The sequence below is a fragment of the Amphimedon queenslandica genome, unplaced genomic scaffold (assembly GCF_000090795.2).
Source record: "Amphimedon queenslandica unplaced genomic scaffold, v1.1 AMPQUscaffold_8403_Cont19653, whole genome shotgun sequence".
Lineage (NCBI taxonomy): Eukaryota > Metazoa > Porifera > Demospongiae > Haplosclerida > Niphatidae > Amphimedon > Amphimedon queenslandica.
Window position 1 is genome coordinate 1 of NW_003551320.1, and position 2535 is coordinate 2535.

Here is a 2535-nt window from a genome sequence, read left to right on the forward strand (position 1 = left end):
TATGTAATGTAAGTAAGTAAGTAAGTAATGTAAGTAATGTTGTAAAGCTGTTGTAGGGCTAAGGTAATGAAGCAATGCAGTCAGTGTACAACACAATGAATTATACTACAAATGTACTCTACAGGGGGTTATATTGTATTGTGTACAATGAATTTAGACAGCTTCCTAGACCTACAACATAAATAATGCTGCTTATGTACTTTGTTACATAATAATGTCAGAGTGTAACATTTACCATTCATTCCATGGTTGATAACACAAGTAACTACTCACCAGGTTATTGGCAGTAAATATCACTTCTTTATTAACTTCTCCATCAGCATTCTTACCAAACACAGCAGCAGTTATAATATCAGCTGAATGCTTGTGGAACTGTTCAAATGGTATGGAGGCCACCTTCCCTCTTACTTTACTAGCTGTGAAAGATAAGAGGGAGACATGCAGATTGATGACATACAAAAGGCATTTAATTAAAAAATAAAAATAAATTCCTTTTATTATGTTGATCAAGGCTATCTGGATAATGAATATCAAAACCTGGCACAAAAAGGATTTGAAAAGCTGGCACCCCAATCAACTCCCTACCTATGGGCCTTACATGTAGGTATCAGTCTATATAGTACAATAGCACAATACTAGGCTGACTCACCAACTTCTCTGCAAGCAAATCCAATGAAGTCTGGAACACTGAACAGCATAGCCTCACTCTCTGGGTTACCTCTCTCAACCTTAAGAGGAGGAGAGGAAGGAGGGGGGAAAGAAAGGAGAGAGAGGGAAGGAGAGAACAGAAGAAATAAAATTATAGTTCATGTGTGTCCTTACTCTGAATTCATTGTTCATTGATACAGCAATCTTAAGACGAGCATGATCTGATGTCTCTACCTATAGATAAAAACAAGAGGACAACTAAGGCCAGGAACAAAAATGATTACAATTAATACATGTATATCAAGTGCAACAACACTCGCAAAGCGACATTCGTGGGCGTAAATCAGTCCATATTAGGTAAATCAGTCCATATTAGGCCATGCCAATGAGATTTCTTGTTTCTCATTACCTGCCTGCGTTGCCACCTCTAATTTTTAATATTGTTAATATGCCATAGACTTACAGGGCGCATGCGCATGCTCTGTTTTTTCATTATTTTAGTGTGGCATTTTCTATACCAATTATATATTTCTATTCTATTGTCAATTTCTATTCTATACCAATTCACGGCATTTCAATTTCACGGTTTTTTTGCCTTGTTGAGACTTAAGAGATTCTGTTTGATGAGTGTCTGTCGACCAGTAGTGCTGTAGTGCTATAGCAAGAGTGTAAATTAGTAAGTCGAGCTAATGCTATATAATTTTACTGCTCAGTTCTCTTTTTCAGTACTCATCAAGTTTCAGTTTAGTTCTCAATGTTTATGAGATCCTTCGGGATATTCCTTAATTATAGCGTTTTCAAGTCAGTGATTTAATTTTATATCTGTACAAGTCATATAAATGCTTAATATTCCTAGCTCTCTCTCTCCGCCCTCTCTCCCCTCCTCTCAGTAATAGCTGTGCAAGAAGAGCTCACTCTTCTCAGTTGATTGGATACTAATATTGTGGTTAGTGTTGGGATTATATGCATGTTAAATTGTTATGATTCTCTCTCCCCAGACTCTCTCTTTTGCCGCTCTGTCTTAGTATATATTTTTGATATTCTTTTGCAAGAACTCATCATTTTCAGTTACCTTCGTTACTAATCATTGTGGTTAGTGATTTTAATTAGGTACAGTAATGATTCTCTCTTTCTTCCCTCATGCCGGCAGGCTCAGTCTCTCCACCTCTTCCACTCTCAAAGATTGCAAAAGCTTGTACTAGCTTTAATGATTTTTCAGTACATAACCAAGTTCAATTTACAAGATTCTAATTCAATTTTCTAGGTATCATTGCAGTTTTTCTTTTTACTCTTGCAATAGCCTTTTCTTTTAAATATTTGAAGCTTCATCTTTGGTTAGTTGTTTATGTTGGTTTGATTAATTTTCTATTTATGTGTTACTTCTATTTATAGTGTCATGTCCCACAATTTATTATTAGTAACGACAAGTGTCCTTGGTAATAACAGTAAATGTATTTTGCCATGGACACTGACACAGTTTAATGAATCATCATCTGTTTTGGAGTTTTTTACAAATGATGTTAAACCATGTTTAGAGACACCTGATGTTAGTTTAGTTTCAGCACATTTGGGGCACGATACGAGCTCTCTCATCTTTGTAGACATAAATTTGCCTCTTGTTGCCATAGTACCGTTGTATGGACGTTTTCTGCAGTATAGAGTTTCTGTTACGTGTACCTCTATACCAAGAAGTATTACTGACTAGAAGAGGAGCAGGAGGAGTCTCTCCCTTTTTTTTTTGTTTCACCAGTTGATCAAAGAAATACGAAAGACACACTATATAATAGCGTCTCGTATTTTACTTTATCTCCACTTGGTATACTGGCTTCTCTGGCAGAGTTAAATCTTGCAGACGTGTACAAGGATGTTGAAATTAAGGATCACAAG

General features: G+C 36.1%; 1 protein-coding gene across 1 annotated transcript; it reads right to left on the bottom strand.

The window, feature by feature from the left end:
- Nucleotides 1-216: 216 nt before the first annotated feature.
- LOC109591346 (major vault protein alpha-like) lies at nucleotides 217-930 on the bottom strand. The gene is made up of 3 exons (XM_020007096.1): nucleotides 823-930; nucleotides 650-728; nucleotides 217-416 (listed from the first exon to the last, which is right to left on the bottom strand). Exons 1-3 carry the CDS (start codon nucleotides 838-840, stop codon nucleotides 232-234), a joined length of 282 nt encoding a protein of 93 aa, XP_019862655.1. The 5' UTR covers nucleotides 841-930; the 3' UTR covers nucleotides 217-231.
- Between the last annotated feature and the right edge of the window lie 1605 nt (nucleotides 931-2535).